Genomic DNA, 26,533 nt, shown 5'->3' on the forward strand with positions numbered 1-26,533 from the left:
ATGGAAAGCCTTGGAGGAGGCCTTCACCTAAGAGGGGTCCATGCAAACACAAAAATTTCCAAGAAGATACACCTTACCTATTAAATCAAATTTATTGTTTATATATTTAAACATCTTCATATTTTTTTTACTTAAATATTCAAAAAAATATTTTTATATAACTTAAATAAGAAAAAAACTTTATAACTGTAGATTTTGCATGGAATAAAAAGGCTTTTATATTTTATTTATTTTTAATTTATTTATTTAATTTTAATTTATTAATAAGAATATTGATTTGTATAAATCTATAAAATAATCGTTTTATCAAACATATGGCAGGACTTAAGTAAACATCTGTCATGTCGTAAGCTTGCTTGCTATTTACTCGTTTGTGATGTGGTTGTGAATATTTTCTTATGGTATTTTATAACGCATATCGGTCGTGTTTCTTGATATTGTTTGTTTACCCGATTACGCTGTGCCAGCCTTCGACAGAGTAACTTTTCTTCTTTGCCGATTCTCAAACGATTTGGATGGTTTATTTAACAATGAATGTTATAATATACATTTAAGGTGCCATTTAAAATTGAATATAAAATCTTGAACTTTAAGGAATAATGAAATCTTTGCTTGAGTTTAAATTACTTGGTGTGTTTAATTAAGAACGGATTTTACGAAAAGAACGAACGAATTTTGTGGCCCATTTGGGAATATATACTCAACATACTTCAAATATACTTATATATTTAATGTATTTACTTTTTTTTTAAATAAAATTATTTTTATTTGAATATTTACTATAAATTATTAGACAGCAGTACTACTCTATAAAAACTTACTTCATGTATCATTCCTAAAATGTTTAAGATGACTTACGGTGGTACGCTATTTTGATGCGTCAATAACGTATAAATTAAATGTAATAAATGCTTATTAGTAAAAGTCGCATAACATTTTCTGACATATTATTATCGTTTTCTGGGGTATATTTTGAGTTTGTTAGTATAGAGGAAGTATGAAAAATATAAATAAATGTGTGAAATGAACAAAAGTGATTCAAGGTAAGAGGATAGATTAGAGACAAAGTTGATAGATTATAGATAAAACGACGTGTCTGTGGCTCCAAAAATGGTTTATGGACAAGAAAATGATAACGATGATAATCATAATTGACGTTTTTTGTAAAAAAGAAAATCTTTTTTTATATTTAACTAAATCCCCTGGTAGTTTTATACTATGACGTGTAACGTATCGTATTTAAAATACAACATCGCTTGTTCTGTTGACGCTGATTGGTTGATACCTTGGTTTGTTGATTGGTCTAAGTCATTTATTGTATAGGTATATTGATGCGTTTAATTATATAAACTTTTTGTCACGTAGTAAAACTATATCCTATTTCTTAATAATTACGAACTTTACAAATACTATTAAGCAATGAAAGAAGTCAGTAACATTTGACTATTTTATCATTTATAATATTTTACGTTAAGATCTTCAGCTCAAAATAACTATAAGGATTCGCGTAAGTAAGCCAACTAAACAGTTACACATAACATATTACAAGCTAGTTGTTTTAAGGTTAATGAGCTCAGACAATTCCTACGAGTATTTCTATTAATTAAATCGGACAATCTAGTGAAAATTCGTGTTTTACGCCGACAAAGTAATGTGTAAAGTTTCATTGCTGGCTTTTATCTAATTTATTTTTATGGTTATATGAGGCGGTTTATGAGGTATACTAACCCTTTGTAATGGATTGCAATCACGCGTAGATAACGTGAATTAATTGTAACTTTGTAATTAAATTGAAATATATTAAAATTGTAAATATTAATAATAATGTAAAAAATATTCGTTACCCGTGCCTTTGTTGTCTTTATATTCATTTTATTAAATTTATTTTAATATACCTTAATATTTTTTATTTTCAGGTATATTCGAAATAAGGATAATTGATGTGAACATACGATTTGACTTCCTCTAACGTAATCATCATATTTTATGCATGCCTCAGCATCTTCTGGGCTCAATTTAAAAGACATTTCTAAATTAGATTTACAAGCAAAAGCTAAAAACGTTTTGCGAAATATTATAATATTTTAAAAATAATATAATTTCAACAATTTACTTAAACAAACAAAATTTCCTCTTCAAAGGTATGACCGACCTAATTTCTGAAGAAATAATTCGAACCGTAAACCGTTCTACGATCTTCTTCGTTAGCAATTGTTAAGAGCAATTTAATTTTAAAAATTGAAAATACCAAGGCATTGTACTACCATTCCTAGTCTCGAGAAAACTATATTGCGTTTTTTTATTAAAAATACGGAGTGTTCCAACGAGGGGTAAACGAGCACTAAAACGTTATGGTTACTGCGGTGACGTTCGCACCGTTACCTAACTTATAAAATTGGTTATTTCCCACAATGACCATTCCTGGCTATTATATATATATTATCTTAAAAAACGATTCAGAAGTTGGATTTAAAAAAATAGCTTTTGAGCATTATAAAGTTTAAAATATAGCTAAGGTAAAAGTAATTCATATATGAGGATTTTGAGTTATTTTAATTATGCTAGTCAATTGCAATATGGTGTAAATCACCCGAGATGTGTATGTTGCTGCACGATGTTTTTCTATAATGCAGCTGCAACACTTTTTATTTTAATAAATGATTTTAAGGCCAACAATAATTATACTGCTTATCTGTATGTGATAATAATAAAAATCAATTTTATAATAGCTCATTGAGTATAAATGAATATTTTCATATCATAAAATTAAATTGTCAAAAAAACAATACGTCTTTAATATATTTACTATATAAAAATAATATCACAGATACAAAAAAAATGCCTACGTAGCTGATTGAAAGTGAATTGTTATTAAAAGATAAGGAAACGACTTAACAGGAGAAAAACTTCAATATTATCTTCTCAGTCAAAGGAAAGCCAGAACGTGCATTTTAGATGCTGTTATAGCTCAGCAATAAAAACAATGGAAAAGTTTATTCGCTTGTGTTTAATTAAAGGTACAAATTTAATCCGAGTTCAAATAAAAGCGCGGTATTCAAACGCAAAACAAACAAGCAATTTACAATTTACGTATACATCGCGCACACCGCATTTACATTAAGGCAACCAATGATATCCGTTGCTTCTGTTACGTGAAATTTCCATTTGGTATGTGGCAGTTTGCAGAGCGAAATTATTAGGCAATTGTTTGTTTAGCGGTTCGGCTATAGCCTAAACAACATCGTTATATGTGCATCGGCGTGATAATGAGTTCTATGCGCATACTGTATGGGAATGTTGATGCTAATGTGACACCTGGGGGAGGAACGAGAGAATGAGTATCTGCGAGATTTAAGGATAACTTGAATTTACTCTATCGAAATGTCAAGAAAAAAAACAATACATTACTTTAGTAAAGACGAGTGTTCTTATAATTTTTTGAAAAAATATTTTATCTAAAATAAAAGTAGCTTTTGGTCCACAAGTGCATCTGAGTTGTCACCACCCACTCATCGTATATTTTACCGCCAAACAGTAATACCTACTTAGCGTTGTTGGGCTCCGATTTGAAGGGTAAGTAAACGAGCATACTACAGGCCCAAAGGACGTAAAATAATAGTTTCTAAAGTTGGTGCTCATTAGCAATGTAAGGAATGGCGAAAATATCTTACGGCGCCAATGTCTATGGGTTGTAGTGACCACTTACTGCCAGCTTGGCCCATAACTCCTACAATCCATATTATATAAATAAGCATTAGAAACCTAACTAAAATTGTTAAACCGAAAGTAGCATTACTATTTTCTTTGTTTGTCGTTCTTTTATTCGGCAATAGGATAACGCAACCGCGTGATATTTTGCACAGTTTATTATAGTTTGCAAACTTATATCCGAAACTGTTCATATTGAATAGCTACTCATCATAATTCTATAATTTATTCTTAAAGCTAAAATAGCTAAGCGAATTTGAAAATGTTGTTTGCGAATTTGTCCCAGATTTAAAAATATTATGACATCGTCAATAAAAATAAGACGTGTAAAAAGTATGCGAACTTTTTATCGAGCAAAAACTACGCGATTGATAGTTTTTGCTCGATGAGTGATATTAATTTATTTATTCATAATATAGGTATAATACTAACACTACTAGATGACCATCGTCCTGATTTTGTATGGATAAAATAAGAATTTAAGTTCTTTTTTTTTTTAATCCTACCAGTCGTAGCTAAACCTGCCAGGTAGCTTAACCATCAAGGATCGTTGGACGATATCAGTTACAAACAAAAAAATCTTCAAAATCGGTTAATCTATTTAAGAGGAGTTCAGTACACACGCACAGAAGAACTTTATACATAGTATTATAATCATTTTGTAATTCCTATATCACGCTAAAGCGACTATACAGACTATGACTAAAATACTCCGGGCTTAAATGTGTAATATTTGCATATTTGTTTTTTTATGATATTGGACCACCTAATGGTAAGTGGTCACCATCGCCTATTGGAGCTGTAAGAAATATTAAGTATACGTTACATCGACAATACTCCACTAACATCAGAAACTAGATGTTAAATCCATTATTACACTGACTGACTGACCCTTTAAGCCGGAATACGACATACAGTACTTAGTACTACTATTTGGCGCGAAACGTTTGATTATGAGTAAATTTCCCCGGTGGCCCTGCACAGCACAAATAAGTAAAAAAGTGTGTGTGTTTCGTATCAAATTTAAATAAAACATAGTGTAAGTAGGAATTATTTTTATCAGTATTTTAAGCACACACAGACCACCGCTCTTAATAAATAACTTAATATTTATTCTGAGATAGAAACTTCAGTAAATTTTGAATGTTTTAAAATGAAAAACAATTTTACATTTGAGATTTTACGACGCAACCGGTTTCGGAAAATCCAATTTTATACCATTGTGTTTGTAGTACAAGGATCGTCAAACCCTCTAAATTTAAAAAAAGTTAAAAAAATTCCTCGAAGATGATGAAAAGATAAAATTGGTATTAAGTCGATATTTTTATTTTCCTCGTACACAATAACAATAAACGAGAGATAAAAAAGGGGATGATACGGAGACATGTTAATGATCTCGCGTTTTTCACTACGACAGATATTTTAAATATTATATTATAGACATCTGCTCTCTATGAATTTTTAATATAATATTATATTCTAAAAATATAAAGGCTTTAAAATTGTATATAAATATACTTTAAGGACACAGAACGTATGATACGAAAACGTTTTTATATTTGAGATTTGTAAGTTGATTCCTTTACTATATTGAAAAAAAAAAAACTTATTAATAATTTTTATTGAGTCATATAAGTAGTACGTCCAACAAAATAAGCAGATCACCTAGTAAAAAAGTACAGATATCAAATAAACTTTAATAATTATAAAAATAAATTTACATTTTTTTAATAACCTAAAATAGCCACAGGCACTCTTTACTTTAACGTAAAATCGCCGAGTTACTCGTAAAATGAAATATCATTAGCAACTTTTCGTAAACTGTATTGCCCTTACAATATCAACAGAGACTTCGCCATTACTCCCGCTGCCCGTGCTACCGTAACTTTAGGTTCAATCTTAAAGAAACAAACAAAAATTCATAAAAATTCAGCGGAGAGAGCGCAGTTGTCCTTTTGGTCCCCCCCTGAACGGCCCGACGTAAAAGAGTCTGACAGAAACTTGTTCGTGGAAGTCGATTTAAGTTACGAAGAGTGATAAATTACATTTCATGAAATAATGTTTAGAAAATAAGAGATATATTTTTATTACCGTCCTAGTTGAGAAATTATATTACCTCTCCTTATATGCTTTATATTGGATTTGAAAAACAACGAGATGAAATTTGTAGTTATCAAAAAGAATATCTCTTATATTATCAGATTAATCTTTTATAGTTACATTTTTTGTATTTAACTTGTTAATATTATAAATAACAAATACATACAAAAATTATATTCTACACACAATATACAGGGTGTGCTTAAATAATATTGTGCTGTTTTGTTTATTGCCTTTTTAGACAGACATTTCAATGATCGGAATGATTGGATTTAAAAACACTTACAGGAAACTACTTGAATTTGTATATTGTGTTGTTAATAATACGAATACATCGAAATGTTAGCAGCATACTTATTAATTTAAATCAAATGAAAGTATTTATTATATGAATATATTTTTTTGGAATAGAATAATAATAACAATATTAATATATAACAAAAATCATACGAAAGTAACTGATGCGATATTTGATTGAATAATATTCTTTAACAAATATATAAATAAGATCTAAGATCGTACAATCGAATCGCTGTGATCATTATTTACAATTTTTACAAAGTATTACGCAAATAAAACCCAACGATGACTATAAAGTCCGCAAATTATTCGAATCATTTCAAAGGAATCCTACTAAAAGGAACGAAGAGTAACTCAAAGCTTTTATATCTCGTTTAGAGCCGCCTTATTGTCTTCAACGATATATGTATTAAAGCTTGCTTTCTCTTGCGTAAATAAAATCCATTGGAGAGAAAAGTGCTTAGGACCAAGTGCAAGGGAGGCAGGCGATGGGCTAGGTGTAATGCCTCATGCGAGTGTCGGGGACAATGCAAAGTAGATTGAATTGAAAAAAGACATTCACGCTTTCGGGAAAAGGGAAACTCGAAATAAAGGGTTAACAATACAAACACTCCATTGGATATCCTCGTAATCATAAATAAGGTTTTTATAAGCTTAGCCTGTTAAAATTGTCAATTTTTTGATAGTCAAAGTATATATCAAATTATACAATCAGTTACCTGAGTTGTAGCACATTGTCTCAAAATGTTGAGAGTATTTATAGATAAAGAGTACAATCACAGATTTGAGAATTTATCATTGGGTAAAATAAGTTTTATTACCTTTTTAAATAATGCACGTGACATTAGAAGATGTACGATACAAAAGTAGTACCAACGTACGCCCGCAGGTGCTCTCTTCGTACTGTGTTCTCACTATTCGTCCCGTAAGTGCCATAAATATTTATGTAAAAGTACTCAAACAACAGTGATGAAAGCGTACCACGAAAAACAGTCACTAACTCCCTTTATTATTTACCATTATATGTTCGTGTGACACTTAGAATGTTCTTAATGTGATTTGATATTTCAACATACCTTTCTTTTCAAATAATTTTGAATTATTTATTTGAGTAACATACGTGTAATACATAGTGATAGTGGGTCGATAGCTGCACGTTAAAAAATCGGTAGCCGGAGATATGCATAAAAAGAAAGAGCATTCTTAATTAATTATGGAGAGCGCAAAAAAGTTGCTGGCCGGTTAGAGAGTGGTACTAAATTGTTATCGACAAACTCCAATTCTAACTGAACTAATGTTTACTATTTGACAAAAAAATTATAATAATTTATAAAAAAAATAAACCGACTTCAAAATAAGAAACAGCTAGTAATCCAAAAATAAAAAAAAATTAGGACCTACGGAAAGGCAAACAAAATTCAAAAACGGATTTATTCTTCAGGCTTCACTCGATTTATTTTTTTTTAATGCCGGAATTTTGGGACAAGGAGTACAACATTTCATATTTATCTGTTCAGTAGTTCGTAAAGTAGTAGTAGTACCAAACACACTCTTTTGGACTTTTACATCAACTTTATGGAATAACAAAAAAATAATAACTATACAACTACCTATTGTTTCTTCGAGTAATTTACACATATCTCTGAAACTACTGGATCAATTTTAATGAAGCATACACCGTTCCCTAAGTTGAAGTGTACTTAATTTAAATTAAAAATGATCATCTAGATACGACTTTTAGTTTTCGATAAATTCGTGGATAACCATACAAATATACATATAAACATACACTTAGAAAATAAAGCATACGTGCTTGGAAGCCCAAATGGATCATCAATGTTACATACATACATGTCGAACTGATAACCTCCTTTTTTTGAAGTCGATTAAGAAATAATTTAAACAAGGTTTTATATGGCATGGCAATTTCGAAAAAATCATTTTAATAAGCGCGAAGTTTCGCGGGCGACCCGACTAGTAAATAATAATCGTTGTATACAAAAAAAACAAAGTGACAACGTAAATGTCTCATATGGTTAAGTGTTCTGCATTAAGGATTTAAATTCATGTTTAGTATAAATGAATTAAGAAATAATAAGATACGCTAGTCAAGTTGGTGAAGAATAATAGAGCGCACTTGTGTTTGCGCACAGAGTTGTGCACTATTATTTGTCCCGCGTATTGGGTCGCGAGGAGGACGTCAGAGTAAATATATCGCATCCTACATAAGAAAACAGATTGTCTGGATGTTAAATTTTTAGAGACCAAATCTAATCTTTCATTAAATTAATGATACGTGAATTGTGAATAAAAAATTGTTTTATATATCTTTAATATGCATTATATGTTGATAATTTTTCTAAAGGTATTTTAAATCTATGTACTTTATATTTATTTTTTTATTTGCTAGAATTTTCATACCTGCTACAAACAGTTTGCTCGATTGATTGACATTTATGGCTACGTTCCGCTACCTATTAACAATAGCAGCGTCAAGTTATACAGTCTGTGATCTCCCTCAATTAAGGGGCTATAATGGTAGAATAGGAAATATTCAAATATACCTGGGCTATTTCGAAGCTCGTTTCAGCATACAAATTTTATTATATATGTATATTATATAGGCAATATCATATACAATATTTATCTACTTTTCTCCCGCTTTTAATTGTATCTATTGAACGATAAGGTTGAATTTTATGTTCCTGTCAAAAATGAAGTATATAACGTGAAATCTTTAACAATATTATAAAGAGGTAAATTTTATTTGGTACTCCAGAACTAATGATCTTAGACCAAAAACGTTAATGATAACTTTTTAAAACGTAACAAGTTAGTAAGGTCTGGTGATTTATTACATTTATATTAACATGGTATCATGGTTGTCATCAGATATCATGTTAATCTTTTTTTTTAAATATTTCAGAACAATTATATAAACGCAAATTCCGGGAAAAACACTTTATTATTCGCGTTGGTAGCGATTATCTATCTTAAAAGTTTGCTTTGACTGACGAACGAAACAGCCACCGCTAACAAGCAAATATTCATTAGCTCACGACAATATTATTAAACGTGTTAAAATAAAAATGCAAATGACATCATTTGAATCATTCGTGATTTAAAACGAAAATACTAATCTAGTTAGATACGCTTTAGTGAAAAACAAACTTCTTAATTAATAGTAAATATAAGTACAAGTTTGTGCGATAAAAGTGGCAGGGTTGCTAGAAAAATGAATATAGTTTCAAAGTGAAGTTTGTAACTTCCACTGTTGAGGGATTAGTTCTCTTGGAAGAGTAATCTTCTTAACGGAGATTAATTTGTATTCAGGTCATGATAATTGAAGCAATAATAATTTTAACATGAAATAAATAAAATGTTCGCGTAAGAAATTATTTGGGAATAAATTATTTATTCCGTCAGTTTATTAATTATATTTAACTTTTGACAAAACAATAATAATATCTTTATTTTTATTGAATTGCTGGTGGGAACAATTATTGACCTTCTATTATAATAATTAATAGATATAAATAAGAAATTAGTATTGCCTTTAAAACGTTTGTAAATTAAACGAAAACTACTAAAATATTTATAAATATATCTTGTGCTTATTCAAATCGCTGTACTAGAATAAAATCGCCAGATCTTCGCGTGTAGCGTAAAGCGCAATTTAGGATAGTCGGTCGCGAGGTGCGTTGAACAAGCGAAGCGTACGAGATATCCCATTTTCCCTCTCAACGTTACAAACGTTAGAGACTTTTGCATCTTACCAATTGCAAGCAAAAATTTAAATATTAAATTTTCATTACTTATTAAATCAACCAAATCAGAAAACACACTTGAAATCAATTTTTTAGCTTCAGGTGGGCGGGCTGTGGGAAAATGCAATTTCTACGTTATATTTATCGACAACAATAAAAAATAACCAAAGATCTAAATTGTAATTATTTTAGGAAATGTGTAGAAATGCATGAGTTCTTTAAGTCTAGACCACAATTCCTTTCCTCTTGTTAGCAGATTACATAATCTAAGTTGTATATAATATGACCACCTAAGTGCTAACTACACAGGCTAAGTATATTTACAAAACTCTACGAGGATGTGTGTTTGTAATGCACTTCGTTGGTTTTACCTGTAACCATTATAGTTCGCATCACAAGCTTAAGGCAAATTAATTTATATTCTATAAAAAGAAACCGTTTTACCTTTAAACTTTTAAAACAATTACACGCCGGTATTAAAACAAGCGATGTTTTCGATGGCTCTGTTTATTTATTTTATTGATATACATTAACGATAAATTTATAAGTATAAATTTGTATGAATAAGTTATTTATAGGTTTGAACAACATTTACAGGAAGACACAATTAAACTTCTTCGATATATATTTTTTAATTATATTTCAATTATTGAAATAGTCTGATGAAATTGATATTAATTATTATAAATAAATTATACTGTAATAAAAAGTAGGTAAGATTTGAAGTGATATGAGTTTATATCCATATAAAAATGATATTAAAATATCTTGGAATGTTTTTTTTTTTGAAATTATGATTAACTTGTTGTCGCCCTCGGCTTTGCTCGCGATATAGAGTTTTGTCGTCAGCTGATAGGCATAAAAAGTAGATCAAGTTCTTGGAGTTGGAGTTCAAGTTTGCTTCATCAAATTTGGTTCATTAATTTGGTCGTAAAACAGACAGAGTTACTTTGTCATTTATAATATTAGTACAGATCATGTTATTAGTCACATATTGAATGATGGTCTTGTATGTAAAACTCATTGAATAAAACATTTTAAATAAAACGCTTTCACTGTGAACTACAAGGGAAAAAGGCGGAACGTGTTGACAACTTGACATAAATACCTTCCATTCTTTATGCGGTTTCTGCAGACAATATGTTTTCTATTTCGTTATGGAATACGAAGCAGATTCATTTAAGTACCAGCTTATAGTTCCCACTTTGGCAAAGAAGTAGACTTTTTTAACCACGTTGCTGCACGAATTTTATCCGATTAATGCAGATTTTATCACCTCTTTTCAACACAGAGCACGAAACGCATCGAGAGAAGAATTAATTAATTAATTTGGCCACGTAAACAGTCTCGACGGAAGCTACGCAAATGGAACTGAAAGATTTTGGAGCACAATTAATCGTATGCTCAAATATAGGTGCAATCTTTGTTTCCGCGCTGTCATAATTTGACGGAATGTTGATTGACATGGCCGGAGAGTTCAGACGATCTCCAAGGCATGGAAGTGTAAATACTGACAACTTCTAAATGAGAATGGTTGTCTGATAAACCAGCTAACTTTTGTAGGCTTTGAATTATAATATAAGAGTCTCGGATTCTATGGCGTTATAAATCAAAACCTTAAATCAACGAGGTAGACCAAGAGAGAATCGAACCGGCACTCTTCGATTTCAGTTCAATGTTAAAACCATATTAATACCAGAGCGTAAGTAAATATATTTAGATACAAAAAATTTAAATAAGTACAAAGGATGATTTTTGAATATTTATATTGTTCACATCACACTAGGACGCTTGTGTTAATTCCTCTTGGAAGTTTAAAAGTGAGCATTTGCTGAACAACTATTTTCAAAATATGCAGTAATAAAGGGGTTGAATTGAAAATTCCAGTCCAAACTGAGTAACTAGTAAAACAATGGAACTGAACGTTTAAATTTATGAGCTGCAACGTGATTTTTAAAAAGCAAGTAGTTATTGTTATTGAAATTGTACAAATGAAAATATAGCTGGGATTCATGTTTACTATAATATTATTATTATTATTTTTGGCCGTACATGGTTACACGTAAACATCACTCAGAGTTCGACGTACATAATAAACGATTAATTATTTATTCAGAAGCGTAGAAATCAGCGTGTATTGTTTTTTTTATTTCTACCCACATAATATTTGATAGACAATTCCCATTAACTCATAATATTATAATTCCCATTTCCATTAAAAATACAAGCTTGTTCCATAAAAAAATATACTAATATATAAAAAGACGTTAAGATAATCAGTTTATTCGTAATTAACTTGATGGTAGGGCTTTGTGCAAGCCACCACTACCACCTACTCATCATATATAAATATATATATATTTTACCGCCAAACAGCAGTACTCAGTATTGTTGTATTCCGGTTTGAAGGGCGAGTGAGCCAGTGTAATCACAGGCACAAGGGACATAACATCTTAGTTCCCAAGGTTGGTGGCGCATTGGTGATGTAAGGAATGGTTAATATTTCTTACAACGTCATTGTCTAAGGGCGGTGGTGACCACTTACCATCAGGTGGCCTATTTGCGCGTCCGCCAAACGATATCATATTTAAACAAACAGTATACTTCCTAGAAAGTTAAAATAATTGTAAGATAATTGAACATAAGATCTTTTACTGTTAAGTAAAATGAATGTAAAGCTGTTTTTTATTTATTGAAATATAACAAAGAACGAATATCAAACGATAAACAAATGACTGGAATTAAAAGAACTTAAGGGACATAAATTTCTCCGAACAATCTTCAAATTAAAAACAACGTACGTCTATACTAAAATCCATTTTATAAGTTTCAAATGTCATTTTCAAACAATTCGAACTGTAAACAAGGCAGGAAAAATACGTAATATTTTTCAACCTATAAGTTAGCGGGAGTTGCGCCGTCATTGTGTAACGGAACAAATTGTTACTGGCTCCTTTTGTTACGATTTTCTCTACGTTTGATACTTTTGCATTCACAGGTGATAGAACATTAACGATCTAGAATATAATATCTGTGTATTGAAAGAAAGTAGAAATATTATAATAAGAATAATTTAATTTTAAATACAATTACTATATTTTTTCAAAGAACAATATTTATTCGAATTTAATGGTAACTTCAGTCTGATAAAATAATAAGCCGAATTAAAGTAAGGAAGTTTTTCCGGTGCCTATTGAAAGTTTTTATAAGCGCCTCATACCTTAGGTATATATCTACTTAGAAACAAATACAAGAAAATATATTAATAATAGTAGTTTCTTAGCAAGATTTTTATTTTGTAATTTATTTAACATTTATACTCCCATTATACTCTAAAAAGTATACATATCAAAGAAAACATCCAAAAAGAATATATATAATCTAAACATATTAGACGGATATATAAAAGTTAGACACGTATAATTATACAAACGTTTAAAATAAATAAACGGTGACAATTAATTTTTAGAAAAATAGGACATTTTCTTAAGGTGGCATGTGGCCGGGCGAAGTATTCCTATCAATTATTTCGTAAAGTCAGACACGACGTGTTTCATCACAAGTTACATACAAGTTTCTCATTAACTTTTTCATGGCTTTGGATAAGATCGAGTAAATGAGTGTGCGTTAACAATCATTTATCATGTCTTGAACTCAGTAATGATTGTTTGTATTAAGGTATTCTACAATATAATAATCCATACGTTCCGACTAATGACACATTCATATTAGAATAGAAAATAGAATAATATATATTTTTTAATAATTATTATAAAACAGAGTGCCCCGCCTTTAATTAAATATAATCAGTCGGTAGTTTAATGCAGTTGCCACCAATGCACGGATTGATAAAAGAGCCGAGATGGCCACAGAGGCTAGAAAACCTGAATATTAAGCCATGATTGAGGGTTCAAACATGTAACCCAGGCAAGCACCACTGAATTTTCATAAGCTTAAATTGTGTTTGTAAATAATCTCGAACTCGATTAGCGTCGAGTACGAGAAAGCATCGTGAGGAAACCTTTTCAAAATTTTCTTTCCTTTTTTGTGGTGTTTTTTTTGTAAATTAAGTGGTATATTCTTGCTTTCTTCCTTTCTTTTTCTCTCCCTCTCTCTCTCTCTTTCTTTCTTTCTTTCTTTCTTTCTTTCTTTCTCTCTCTCTTTCCTTCTTTCTTTCGTTCGTTCGCTCGCTCGCAATGGAAGAGGAGACCTTAGCCCCACAGGGGGAAATTTAGAGACTGATACTTAACGGGGATGATCATGCCGCCTTGGAGTTTAGCTCATAGAATTCATAATATTTAGTACGATATAAACCTCTTATGTAGACTCTAATTGTACGCGTGCGAAAACAGGACAGGTAGCTGGTTATAAAGATAAACTTTATTAAAAGCCACGTTCACTAATTAGCTTAGTAAGTTAAAATAAGTCTTAAATATCATAAGCTCATAAGAAGTATCTCAAAAATCTTTAGAAGCAACGTAGAAATAACAAAATACAGCCATAAACGATAACAACCTTCCACAAATGTGAACTATAGGTACGGCGAACGGTGTAATGAAATGAGTTCGCTGGAGGTAGAACTTTTACATTTCAATTAGATCCCGTTTACGGTTGAAATACTCGCAATTTTAATTTTTGCAGCGGAACGTTAATACTTATCGCCGTTAAGATGTATTCTGTATTAAAAAAAAACTCGATAGTCGACGTTTATGAAAGATAAATTATATTTTATTTTAAATTATTGCGAGCAGTTACATTTTCGGTTGTGAATAATAACTACCTAAAACTACTGCCCGTGAAATTATTATTAATAACGCCCACGAAGTTTTATTATGTGAATTTTAATGGTAGATTTATAATTCATCGAGTACTCGACTGTGAAGGAAAACTTGGTGAGAGAACTTGCATGTTGCATTGCATCCACATCGGAGGAGCTTTTTGGAATGCGCTCTAAGCCTCTCCTCAAAAGTAAAAAGAACTAGAGCAAATCTTAGTCCAACATAAAACATTTACTGTATGTTACTTCAAATGTTTTATTTTATATTATTGGAAACGATACAAAATATAATCCTATCCTATCCTAATCCTAAATGGCTCTATTTATCTAAAAATTTAAATTATATTAATTGTAATATTTTTATATAGCATATGCGTAGGTGGATGAACTACCTGAGTGTAAGTACTCACGAATGCCTATAGATATTTATCTCGTCAAAAAATTTTAATTTTTCTTTACATAATGTCACCAACCTTGGGATCTAATATGTTATGTCCCTCGTGTCTGTAGTTATACTGGCTCATTAATTCTTAAACAGGTTGCATTACTGCTTGGCGGTAGAATAAACGTATATAAATTGGTGTAACCTTCCCAGACGAGCTTGCACGGAGTAAAATATAGTCTAATAAACTACATACAAATATTACACGTGAATTTATTTTAATAATGGTTTTGAATAAATAAATTTATAAAGTAGATCATATGTATCTTTGAAAATGTATAAGTTTAAGATTTCTGCCATTATGGCGCTATTGCTCTTCCAAGACACAGCGCACTTAGTCTGTGGACACATGGTATCCATTTTATAATCTGTGAACCGTGGTAAATTTAAAACTTGTGCAAAAATATTAAGAATAAAGTGTTCATTTTGATAATGTAGTCTAACAAAAAGTTTTATTGAAATATTGCCTAGACTCAATAAATGGTATATACAGTATGCTGATGAGATGCCGTTGTCATAATTTTACAAGGCGTTTCTCGAAGCTTGCTTAATGTGACGTTGATCGCTCAAGCATTTCTAAAATTGTTAAGGTAAGTGTATTAGGTGGTTTCAAATGCAAAATATTCTATAATACCCACTTAACTTAATATACGTATTTTAATGACGTTATTTCTTATGTTTTTTAAAATGTTTTTCATTTACAGTTTAAAGTTGCTGTACTTATAGAAGCATCAAAGTGTACTGATAAAAGCATCTAAGCCTTCAAACACGCTGCTTCACTAAAAGTTGGGGTCGTGTCAGACTCATACAGACTTCCCCTAACTGTTTTCCTTCATTGCCAAGCTAAGGATAAATTGAATACACAATATTGGCGTATGTAAAATCTAGTGTTTTTTTACGATAATTTTGTACTTATGTCCGCGGCATTATGATCTATGACTAGATTATTCGAAAAATAAAGTCTATATTGCAGTGTACTGCTAAAGCTGTCTTTGTGACTCTTTGCCGAATACAAGTGCACTCTTCATTCTCTCAAACTAATAATCCATTAACACCGCCAACTTCCGAACTTCGGAATGTTACTGATAATTTCACGACACACTTATAACTTTCTAGCAGCCTGGCCCTGATCACTTTTCAAGCTAGCCACGATATCAACGCAATGAATACACAATAGTATAAAATCAACTTTACCTTTCTTCTCTCTGCCACCATCATGTCTGAAGACAATCGGGCGATTGCTCTCCCTGCGCCACAAGACGGTAGGCGGTGGAACGCCAATGGCGCTGCAAATCAAACGAATGATGCCTCCTTCTCTTGCTGAACTGCCTTCTGTTACCGAGTCCACAATATCCGGAGGAATTACAACGGATAAGTGACCCATCTGAAAGAAAACATTTATTTCTTAACTTGTAATTTTATTTTAGTTGACATAATTTCAAGGCTGAGTATTTATAACAGACAGCTTTAAAATAAATATTAATTAAAATAGCTTCGTATTCTCGAACGAATAATTATTATTAAGGCTTTATATTGTGTCCATACAGATCAATCGAGAAACCTTCAATGATTGATTCTATAAACTGTCAATTCCAGGTCACAAACGGTTGGATCACAAAGCCAGAGCAATTACGTTTGAACCCTTTAATATTTCTATTAGTACTCTATTGTTATATAAATTAATAATCAAATGATTATTTTATGGCTGGTACAAATGAATCATGATGATGTAATATTATGTGGATTTTTCGTATCCGAAAGGAGTTATTACTACAAGCAAAACAATACTTCTTTTAAATTAACACAATACTAACTAAATCTACTCATCATTATTCACTTGTTGCTATTTTATTTTATTTGGGAGTATGTATTATATAGCACTGCAAAAAAATTTACTAGAAAAAATTAAGTCAATGTTTCTTGATTATATCTTTGCTGGTTTCTGTTAAGAACCGATTGTACGGATATCCGCGCGATTTTTATTTCTATTAAACATGCTCTACGTTATTAAATATTTATATAAATTTCTTCCTCTTGCTTCTATAATCAAAAAAAATATATAAATTTATGAATTCAATTCAATTCAAATTTGAATCACAGTTAAGAATAGATTGATTAAAAAAAAGTATATAATAAGAGAAGAATTACTTGATAATCGATTATACGGATAATAAAAAAGTGTGGAGTTAGTATTCATTGATGTCCGTGAAAGGTAAATTTAATTTGTTATTGTATTAAATAATCTTTGCAACTGAATGTCCGAAAAGAGTAACTACTAAGTTTTTAGCCGGTTAATCCTTGTAGTATTTACAATCCGAATGATATCTTTAATTTTAATTGAATCCTGTAAAATGAAGATTCAAAAGTGCTTGAATGAACCAACTAGAATAAAGTATATTTCGATTTGAATTGGATTGATTTGAATAATAAAACATACCAACCTGACTTTTCATAGGGTCAGTATTGACTTGGCACATGTAAGTGCCGGAGTCGTTTGCTTGGACGTTACTGACGTGGAGTTTCCATGTGTTGTGGTTATTGTAAGTGACAGACAGACGAGGATTTAATGCCACCATGTTTGTGTGAATTGCGAGGATGGCTTTGGAGTCTGATTTAATCCATGCTACCTGGAAATAAAGTGATGCTTAATTGACACGTTTAATACTAGTAGGTATACAAAGTACTAAGTTACTATGTACTGAGTAAATAAAAAAATAACAAATATTGTCTTGTCAAAAAATGTTTTAAAGATGAATATTGTTGTTATCATTATCGGTTATTGATTACTTCAAGCTAAAGTTTTGAAACTTTAATTATACTAATATTTTTATGTTAAATATCTATATAATACATATTACATACATATGCACGTATTGTTAATAGAATTGGTGCATACGTAAGTAACCTATAATACTTTTAAGTATTCTATTTTTTTATGGCATTGGTTGCCGGACGAGCATATGGGCCACCTGATGGTATATATATATATACATATATATGTTTCAAATAATTGAACCCACGACCACAACTAGAGTTTATCTCGTGCTACTGCTTCAATTCAGCTTCCAAAGATATAAAGAAATAAATTTATTTATCATTGTGAAAAACTTGATAATTAAATTGAAGATTCCTTTTGTTGTTCTGTTGATTCCAATTTAAGAATGCAATTAGAATCAGTGTCGGCGAAACAAACCATCTGGGATTGCATACGAGCGTGAAATTTCATTTAATGTCTGGGATTAATGTCATAAATTGCTCGCAATTTCCTCGGCGCTTCTCCAAGTTTGAAATCGTTTGTATTGTTCAACGTAAGAGGCTGAAAACTTAATGTGACTTAAACTCTATGGCGAGCAGTAAAAGTGAGGGTGTGACATATAAAATTGTATCGTGTTTTACTGAGGAATGTACGGGCGTCTCATCCAGCCGCTTTCACCTATTTTTCATGTGACATCTCCCTTTGTTGCGGTTGGAAAATAAATTAGTAACAATTTCATTGTTTGTAGGAATTATTTCAGTCTAGCGCTGAAGCTAACATTGCTAGCAATGTTTTCGTGAACGTTATTATGAACGTGTTAACTTTATATGTTGTTGAGTCAGTCTCTTGTTTTTTACTTATAATCTTTTTTTACTTTTGATGACTTCCTTTGCTTACATTTTTTAGACGTGAATGGACCAAAGTATTTATCTATTTTGTATAAACGTTTTTGGAAGCGGTACGTTCAAAAATCATGTGATCTTGTTATTATTTATTTAACAAAATAATATATGCATATTCTTAAAACTACATGATGCTTACAATATTTAAAAATAATTTTATAGTATAGAGAAGTTTCATTATTTAGCAAACAACAACTTCAACTATGAGCATTTTCCTTCAGGCTAAGCACATTTTCTAAGAAACGCTGTAGGTATTTTATATTTGGTTCATTCACGATGCAAAATAGTATTGCTAGAGATCACAAAACTTTTACTACTTTCATTAGTTGAAAGAAAGAGGAGTCTGTTTCAACATAATGCTTTTAAATCTTCTTTTACGGGATGCTTTTAAAGAATTACATCGAGGAAGCTTGGTAATATAATATGGACATGGATATTATTGCTCATTTTGAATCATGTTGTTTCATAATTATTGACGATAAAAATAATGACGACTGGAGTTAAAATATATATTTATATTTTACTTGTTAAAAAGTTTTGTATTGAGATTATCGCTACCGTTTTACGGAAACCATTATATGCATACGATGAAAAATTAGATAAGACCTTGTAGATCATAAATAGCCCTTTTCACAGTCAAGAAAGAAGATGAAGAAGATTAGAAATAAGACGGGATATTATATCGTTTTTGTTTATATTTCAAGGTACAAATGTTTCAATTGCAAGCGTCACAAAGATAATATTTAGAGTTAGAGACGAACATTTGCGCCATTTTCCGCTGCGACTCCGGCCTTTAGTTTTGTTTCCCTGAAATGAGACGCGACTAATGTTTCAACAATAAGCGCTGGGATGTCGATGGAGGAAGAAACGAATGAGAAATTAAGAAATAAATCCCTGGCCAAAAAAAAGTTTTCATATTTTTACTCAAAGAATAGTGCTGTTCCTAGTCGGAAATCTACTGTTATGTGATAAACCAAGGTTTTTTTAGTTTAATGTTTTATCAACTAGGTTATAGAGTTTGAACTAATCGTTCATCCTATTTCTTATTTGGCAATGTATTTAGAGATATCGTCATCTGGACACTTAACATTTTAGTTTATAACCGCCTCCATTACATACATACGTTTTGAACTGGACTTGCTTATAAAATTCGCCAGAACTATTAAAATTACCTCGAGCCAATACCACCTTATCGATAAGGAAATTAATATATAATTTTCTCTATATACAAATTTATTGTAGTATACAATATTAATTAGGTCTAGGATATATATATTAATTAGGTCAACGTAGTTGGGACAAAAAATTTACGCAGACCATTTCTGTAGCAAACGCCGGAAAAACTACACTAAAACAAAGTAAAACCACATGGGTAAATATTCCGAACAGAGGAACAGCTCTAGTGGTTAATAGGGTTAGCAAGAATTAAAATACTATCAAATAATTAAATTGTATATGTATTATATATAAATATATATATTTATAGATAAAAATTGAGATACCCTAATCTGTGATGTGAACTAAACTAAACTATTTATCCAACTTTTTACCTTTGTTTATGACATTTGGTCATTCAAGTTTTCTGGTATGGTCCTATAAATTACAATGAGATGCGGAAAATCGTTTCATATTATTTTTAACAGAATTAAATAAAAGCGCATTGCTGTGCCTGTCACAAATTTGTCGTAGATCATTTTGGTATATAAATATATTAATAACTAGTAAATAATTATTAAATCGCGTAAGAAACAACTTCTATGTAATACGGAAGTTCGTGTTATGGCACAAAACATATTTATCGGACAAACTGTTTTGCCCTCTCATAGAGCAAGTGTGAATCTGGCGGTGAACGGTTAAACAGACAACTGCGCTGTATCAGTGTATCTAATGTTTGTGGCTTGGGATTTGTTCGAATGTTTGGTCATGTCAAAGTTTTGCTTCCGATAGCAGACTTTTAAGCATCGAAATGATCTTGTAATATAAATGATGTGTTTTTTTTTGTTTGGTCGTATGCGTTCTTTTTTTGAAATTGCTGGAAATTTATGTGGCAAGAGGCAAAGTAAGTGTATGTGGGACTGAAGTAATTGCTGAATACACTGGAATATCCATTATTCAAGGGATGTTTTAAGTATGCTACCATGACGCCTCAACGGTTAGTCTGTCTATGCGGAAGATGGTGCGCATAACGCACGCGACGTTGTTAATCAGCCTTCGATATCATTCTTTTCCCCATTTTTCGTTGGCGGAGCGAGTTAGTGGAGAAACTCTCCTCACTTGTGACCTCCTTACGGGGTACGACAGAACACTTTCGCATAACGAGAATATCTCTCTATATTCGGTAGCGAAACATTTCCGTCGATTAGCGCCACCAGGGAAAATCTCTGTGCCCCACGAGGCACACCCCTAGCAAGAGATCGTTCCTAAACTATTAACCCCTTAATCATTGAACCTCTACAGTTGGTTTTGACTCTTCCAAAAGGTTTCTGGAATAATCTCATAAAAGCAGAACGGGTGGTGCGCGATTTGTATCGGATAAACATTTAAAGAGGCATTGCAACGCATGGCGGGCATTAGCTAATCTTTTAAGCAATTTCGTTTTTGTTTTATATTCTGGCAGTTACATAACAATAATAAGATTAACCTTAACTTACTCAATATATAAAACACGCACAAAAATTGTCATATATTAAAATGGCTGAGAGTATGCGGTGACGTGATGTTGAAATTTGTGAGTATATTGACTGTTAATCAATATACATAGAATCAGAGTATATTTGAAAAAAAAACAGTCGAGCAGGGACAACTTAGTGGAAAATACTTATAGACAATTTTATCAATGTAGAATATAAGAAGTAATAGAATATAGGATGACCTCTGTGGTCAAGTAGTGTGTACACCGGTTTTCATGGGCACGCCACTCCGAGGTCTCGGGTTCGATTCCCGGCCGAGTCGTTGTAGAAAAAGTTCATGAGTTTTCTATGTTTTCTTGGGTATACGTATGTGTGGTACCGTCGTTACATCTGATTTTCCATAACACAAGTGCTTTAGCTACTTAAATTGGGATCAGTAATGTATGTGATGTTGTCCAATATTTATTTATTTATTTATAATTTTGTCTATTGAAATATTAAGAAAATTATATTTTTAAACTCGGTACACAAATTTAAATTTGATGTCACAAGTACTTTACATTCATTCAGCTGATATTTAAATTATTCTATTTTCACTGCCTGATCGTGGTTTTATTCGTTACGTCTGCGGTCCCGCTGTAGAACGCCAAAGCCGAGTGTAGTTTAGAATTCCTAGTTTAAAGTGCATGTCTAATATAATTGTCATTAATTATATACTTAATAGCGTTTAATAAAATAAATTTTATTAATAATTTATTACATACATAAATTATTAATATGTTTTCATAAATCGCTTTGGATGGAGGCTTAAGCTTAATTTAAGATTTTTCTGATCTACTTAATGCTCTGCAAAATGTTGACACATTTTCGTCGCACAAGCCCGAAGATGAGACGTCTATTTAATGAAATCGAATGACAGCAATTATTTTTTGTCGAGATATTTATTTATAAAGTATACTATATGCTTAAACTCCAGTGACACCCTAATCAAGTGATGCTTGTATCTTAGAGGTCAGTGCCATCCTATACCATTATAGCTGAGAAAGAGGGAAGTGTTCGAGTTATATGTATCAATAAAAAATATTTTATTTGTACTTATTTTCTTGCAAGAAATTCTTTTAATATCATTTTTATTTCATACTATCTATTTGTTCTAGAACGCCATTACGAAGGAGACGTTAAACTGTACCATGAGAGAGATTAATTACACCACATTAATAAGTTTATGACTCTGTCCCGGTGAAAAAGCTTACAATTTACGTGACACGCAATAAACTTCATTCCTTAGAAAAGTAAATTAAATTTTTGATTACGTATTGTTTAGTTTCTATGAAAATCAAGGAACGAGATCTTTTTCTGTCGTTTGTTTTACCAATTTCCAGAGCCACTGAGATAGTAAGCATTTTTTATTATATTTGTATGGATTCTCAGCTTTTTAATAAAAAAATAAAGAGAGAGACACACTTAAGCTGTATCCTATTCAATAAAAAGGTTTCACAATCGGTAAAGATATTGCAGTATTAACTAACAAATAATAACTGTAAATTTACAATCTTCTCTTTATTGAAGTCGACTAAAAGCAGTTGTAAAGGAACAGTCAGTCAGTCAGTAGAAGCATGAAGTCTGGAAATTTGCAGTGTTTCCACTGCCGTGCGTCAGAGAGCACGTTTAGTCTTAAGGCTGAACAGAGCTATTTAGGAAATAATTCCGGCCGTTTTTTGCCGTCATATCGAATTAAGAACTCCCTGTGCCCGCGTGTGTTTATATTAATATTGTCCGCTATTAACTAAACTAGTTTATTAGGATTAGTGTCGAGGATTCTAGTCTCTCTCTCTTACTCGCCGTAGCCGAAATCGGTCAGGAGAATCAACATTAGACGCTTAAAACGATATTAAATTATCAAGTTAAGAAATTCTAAGGAAATCAAATAACAGATGTATATCTTATTACGTGTAATTATCTATTATGTATGTATATACTTTACCTAAGTAAAGTACACTTTTTTACTAGCGTCTATTATGTATGTACAATTTGAAATATACAAAGTCACGGATACAGTCATATTAGTTACTTATTTAATAAGTCAAATTATCAATATTTGTATTCAATAAATGCATTAATATTTAATGGTGCTGTCATTATTAATAATATATTTTCATTACTTTTTAAAATTCAGCTCAATTTTCCCATAATTACAAGCAAAAATAAAATTAAAAATTCTTTTATTGGAAGTTGCGTTACTAAAAGGGAACGATTCCCAGTCGATTCGTGAGCGTCCCAGCTATCTATGGATACTAATTGACAATTATTTACTTAATTAATGGCGCAAAACAAAAGCAGCCAGCGAGGCGAAGAGTCGACCGCCACGCCGCATCGTATCATGTTGAAATTTCCTACTGAATCGGGGTAATTTATTTTTTAATTTAAAGTTTTTATTTTAACGCACCATGAAGTAATTTATAATTTCTACAGTGATTTATATCCTGTAATTTGTTTTTACTAAAAATAGTTAAATTGTCTTTGAGTAAACAGTTAAAATCTCGTAAATTTTAGTTATTATTTAACAACAATTACTTGTATTATGTTCAATACAAGTAATTGTTGTTAAATAATAACTAAAATCAATACTTGTATTACAAGTTATGTTCTGTTATGAGATAACTAAAATGATTACAATGAACTATATAAAAATATACATGTATATTTATTTTATATCTATTACCTGCTTATAATAAAATTGTTCAACTAATTAATGTATTATTATTATTTATTATTAGATTAAATTCTCTTAAAACTTGTTATGTTCACATATATTTAATAATTGTGACTCATTTTCATGTCAATGATGCCACAATATTCATTCTTAGATGAGATTGAGATTTGTTTGAAGATGTCGTGAAAACTGTTAAAGATACTTGTAACTGTGAAGAAATTAATATTGTTGATGCAAATGGAACTGATGGCTTTCGTGGACAACCAAAGTCAACACGTTTAAATTTAATGAGAAAAGTTATTATGATTTTTTAGTAAATAAAAGGGTATTTTTTTAGTAAATACAAGGAGCCTTTTCCTGCTTCGTAGAGTAAACCCAAACAGTATATAAAATTCATAATTTCATATCATTTAATTTTTAATTAATTTTATTTTCAGACTATACTACGAGTGATATTTTTTGTGTGTAATGTTGAGTGTATTGATTGAACTCGGTAAATGGCACTGTGATCGAGTTTTTTAATTCACCCGAACGAAGTCACTTGGCGTACGAGGGCAGCTCGTGTTAATATATTTTTGAAATAAAACTTCATTGTGTACGACGACAGTAAATTACCTGATTTTGACTTTACAGACGTGTATAAAAAGTAAAACGTACGTTTTACGATTTTATTTCCTTTTAGTTTTTGTTTTATTCGAACTTAAATTGGGATTATATGATTACGTAAAGTAATAGCCCTTAAATGTACCACTAGTGCCAAAGCTTGGTAATACAACGTGTTAGGGATGAATACTGCCACATTTGTATCACACCACATGTGTGATATTCATACAGATTTTCCTGCTTTGCTTTGTTTCACCACTGCGCTTTGAGATTAATTATAAATACAAATAAAGTTTATGAAAATGTGTATATTTTGCTGCGATGGTTTGTTTGATTAGATTCTAATTTAGCTTAAGATCATGTTCTATTCTCTAACTTCTCTTGGCTTTTCATATTATATTATATTTGTTTTTTATATCCTAATGTAGCTAATCCGTCGTACTTTTGAATCGATATTCTTGAAAAGACAATGAAATCGATTTAAAAAATCGCCAGATTGTATACACTTGAATCGAGTTTAGACAACTAATTTTCGCTTAACAATAGTTTACTAACTTGCGACATCTCTCTCATCATCTCGGTGCTTTGAACACTGAAAAATGTCCGTGAGGAAAGGGGAACTAGTTTACGTTCTTTATTTTCTATGGAGTCCGTTTTTGACCGTCCGTTTGGCCGTTTTCTTAATTATATAATAAAAAAGGCTGTAACCGACATTGTACATCACGTCAAATCACTTCTATTAAGCCTTCTGTGATGTGTGACGTGATTGTGATGACACCTGTTGGATTGACATTGATTCCTGGAACGGCGACAAGCTCTTATCAGGAAAATAATGATAATTCAGTAAAATACTGAAGCAAACAAACGAACCTAATATTCGTCCCTAATTCTTAATTGTTTTGTTTTTAAAACAAACATGCACTTTATACTAATATACTTTCGATACACAAACATCACAGTTTATTTTGCGCGGTCATGAGATGAGATTTATAGAGTACATTTAAATTTTTTGCACCTATATATTTAATGAAGGCCTCAATGTAAACAACTCTTATGTAAATAGTAATAAAAAAGGTGTTTTTTAGGTGTGTATACTTTTATATTTTATCGTAAATATTTCCAAGTGAAAAGTCAGCTTACCCTATAATGGGAGAGGTGATTGACAACACAGGTAAAGTGGACGTCTCTGCCTTGAGTGACAGTGTGGTTTTCGAGCGCTTGTAAAAATTCGGGTTCCACATCTGCTTGTATCGGCATTTCTCCTAAAAAATTTAAAGCATTAGAAAACAGTGTTTATTTACATAAATTTGAATTATGAATTCATCTATACTAATATTATAAATGCGAAAGTAGCTCTGACTGTCTATCTGTCTGTTGCTCTTTTAAGACCAAACCACTGATCCGAACTGAAATTTTGCATGCAGCAAGCTTGGGCCCTAAGGCTATTTTATGCGTAATACTAGATCAACCCTTACAACACGAACTAAGCCGCGGACGAATTAAGCTACTTGTATTTAGTTGCCATATTTCAAAAATGAGGAAAAAAGGAAAAGGATATAATTTTTCTTCGTGTAAAATTGTATGCATCATAATATTTCATTTTGTTTGTTGTCATAAGAAAGACTGAACTGAAATTGAAAATATTATTTAGAAAAAAAATTAAAACTCAATAATTTCTTGTACAAGCTTGATTCGTTGTTTTTTTTTTCATTTTCTATCAGCAGTACAAAATGAAATGGCTAAAGGAAACCAGCGGAGCGAAATCTGAAAGATTTTCTTATAAATTAATATTCAATTTTACTCAGCAAATCCCGAGTCTTAACTTGTCGATGTCGG

General features: G+C 31.0%; 1 protein-coding gene across 1 annotated transcript in view; it reads right to left on the reverse strand.

The window, feature by feature from the left end:
- Positions 1 to 26,533, reverse strand: part of LOC125067363 (lachesin-like) — an 87,621-nt gene that overhangs the window by 19,544 nt on the left and 41,544 nt on the right. Inside the window, exons 3-5 of the mRNA XM_047675915.1 lie at positions 25,838 to 25,959; positions 17,536 to 17,721; positions 16,289 to 16,478 (exon numbers count right to left, since the gene is read on the reverse strand). Coding sequence (XP_047531871.1) covers positions 16,289 to 16,478; positions 17,536 to 17,721; positions 25,838 to 25,959 — 498 coding nt within the window. The remainder of the gene's footprint in view (positions 1 to 16,288; positions 16,479 to 17,535; positions 17,722 to 25,837; positions 25,960 to 26,533) is intronic.

The sequence above is a fragment of the Vanessa atalanta genome, chromosome 11, assembly GCF_905147765.1.
Source record: "Vanessa atalanta chromosome 11, ilVanAtal1.2, whole genome shotgun sequence".
Classification (NCBI taxonomy): domain Eukaryota; kingdom Metazoa; phylum Arthropoda; class Insecta; order Lepidoptera; family Nymphalidae; genus Vanessa; species Vanessa atalanta.